Raw genomic sequence first — 2,408 nt, forward strand, 5'->3', positions numbered from 1 at the left:
TCGAATAACAACATATACAACTATTAGAGTCAACTAAAATATATTTATATACTTAGAAACCCATTTTGGATAAGTAAAGGTCATTTCGACCCGATGTTCGCTATTCATGCTCAATGTACTTTGTGTTTTTGTATTTAGCCACACGTTAGAAGATATTTAACTATAATTACAACATATATAACCATTAGAGTCAAGAAAAGTCACATCACATGCTTTGAAACCCATTTTGGGTAAATGAAGGCCATTTCGGGCCTTTTTTGCTTTTAATGTTCAACTTACTTTGTATTTTATTATTTAACCACATGATCTCACATGTTTTGCTCTAATAGAAACTTATATAACCATTATAATTAACTAAAATATATCTATATACTTTGAAACCCGTTTTGGGAAGATGAAACCCACTCTAGGTAAGTAAAGGTCATTTACGGCCGATTTTTGCTATTGATGTTCAATGTACTTTGTTTTTTGTATTTAGCCACATGTTAGGACATATATAACTATAATTACAACATATATAACCATTAGAGATAAGAAAAGTCACTTCACATTATTTGAAACCCATTTTGGGTAAATGAAGGCCATTTTGGGCCGATTTTTGCTTTTCATGTTCAACTTACTTTGTTTTTTTATTTGGCCATTTTCACATATATAGCTCTAATAACAACGTATACAACCATTAGAGTCAACTAAAATATATTTATATTATCTGAAACCCATTTCGGGAAGATGAAACCCATTTTGGGTAAGTAAAGGTCATTTAGGGTCGATTTTTGCTATTCATGTTCAATGTACTTTGTTTTTATGTATTTAGCCACATGTTAGAGCATATATATCTATAATTATAACATCTGTAGCTATTAGAGTCAATAAAAGTCACTTCATATACTTTGAAACCCATTTTGGGTAAATGAAGGCCATTTCGGGATGATTTTTGCTTTTCATGTTCAACTTACTTTGTTTTTCTTATTAAGCCACATTTTGGGACATATTTAGCTCTTATAACAACATATACAACCGTTAGAGTCAACTAAAATATATTTATATACTTTGAAACCCATTTTGGGTAGATGAAACCCATTTTGTTTAACTAAATGTCATTTCGGGCCGATTTTTGCTATTCATGTTTAATGTACTTTATTTTTTGCATCAAAGTGCGGCTTAAGCCGCTGCCCGTTAACCTTTAAAATCTTTGAGGTGGCTTCACTTTGGATTTCCATGGCTCCATGTGGAAACACTTTCACGACAATGAATGGTCGGATCCAGCGAGAACGCAGTTTTCCTAAAAAAAGACGTAGGCGTGATTGAAACAAGAGGCCCTTTTGGCCCACCTTGTACTCTTTTATTACAATTAGCCTGTCAGACCGTGCCTTAGTCTTTGCTTTGTAAATTGCTGCGTTTTCATAAGCCTCGTTCCTTATCTCCTCCAACTCTTGCAATTGTAGCTTCCTACGCAATCCAGCTTCATCCAAGGCCATGTTGAACTTCTTAACGAGACAATATGCTTTGTACTCAAGCTCCGCTGGAAGGTGACATAGTTTTCCAAACACCAATCGGTACGGGGACATAACAATGGGGGTTTTATAAGCCATCCTATATGCCCATAGTGCATCCTCCAATGGGGGTTTTATAAGCCTTCCTACTCGGATTCACCGTTTTCTCCAAGATTGATTTGATCTCGCGATTGTACACCATCGCTTAGCCATGTGTTTGTGGATGATAGGTCGTGGAGGTCTTATGAGTCACATGATACTTTCAGCAGCGCAACTATGGTTCGATTGCAAAAATGAGTCACCTTCTCAATAAGTAATGCCCGTGGAATTCTAAATTTGCAACCACCTTAGCATCGTCAATACGAGTGGCCTTAGCCTCCACCCACTTTGATACCTAATCCACTGCTAAAAGAATATACATGAAGCAAAAAGAGGTTGGGAAATGTCCCATAAAGTTAATGCCCCACACATCAAAGATTTTACAATACAAAATCGCACTTTGTGGCATTTCATTCTTTTGGGATATGTTCCCAACACTTTGACAATTATCAAAAGATTTACATAAATGAAATGCATCCATATAATGACTCGGCCAATAAATACCACTCCAATACCTTTCGTGCCTTTCTTTTTGCTCCAAAATGACCTCCACATGCGTGGGAATGACAAAAGATAGGGATATAAGCTATCCCTTCATCAGGATTACATCTCCTAACTATTTGATTTGCACAATGGTTCCAGAGATAAGGCTCGTCCCATACACGGTGCTTGGCATCGCTATTTAGCTTATCCTTCTATGCCTTGGAAAAATGAAGAGGAAAAGAGTTAGAAACAAGAAAATTGACTATATCTGCATATTATCGGTGCAAGCATCCTAGGGCCATCAATTGCTCGTTCGGGAACTCTTCTCGAATA

The 2,408-nt window shown here is 36.3% G+C and overlaps 1 protein-coding gene across 1 annotated transcript; it reads right to left on the bottom strand.

Annotated features, from left to right (window-relative positions):
* Positions 1 to 1,127: 1,127 nt before the first annotated feature.
* LOC125493576 (uncharacterized) lies at positions 1,128 to 1,592 on the bottom strand. The gene has a single exon (XM_048637042.1). The coding sequence runs from the start codon at positions 1,590 to 1,592 to the stop codon at positions 1,128 to 1,130; it is 465 nt and encodes a 154-aa protein (XP_048492999.1).
* Between the last annotated feature and the right edge of the window lie 816 nt (positions 1,593 to 2,408).

This window comes from Beta vulgaris, chromosome 9, assembly GCF_026745355.1.
Source record: "Beta vulgaris subsp. vulgaris cultivar EL10 chromosome 9, EL10.2, whole genome shotgun sequence".
NCBI lineage: Eukaryota > Viridiplantae > Streptophyta > Magnoliopsida > Caryophyllales > Amaranthaceae > Beta > Beta vulgaris.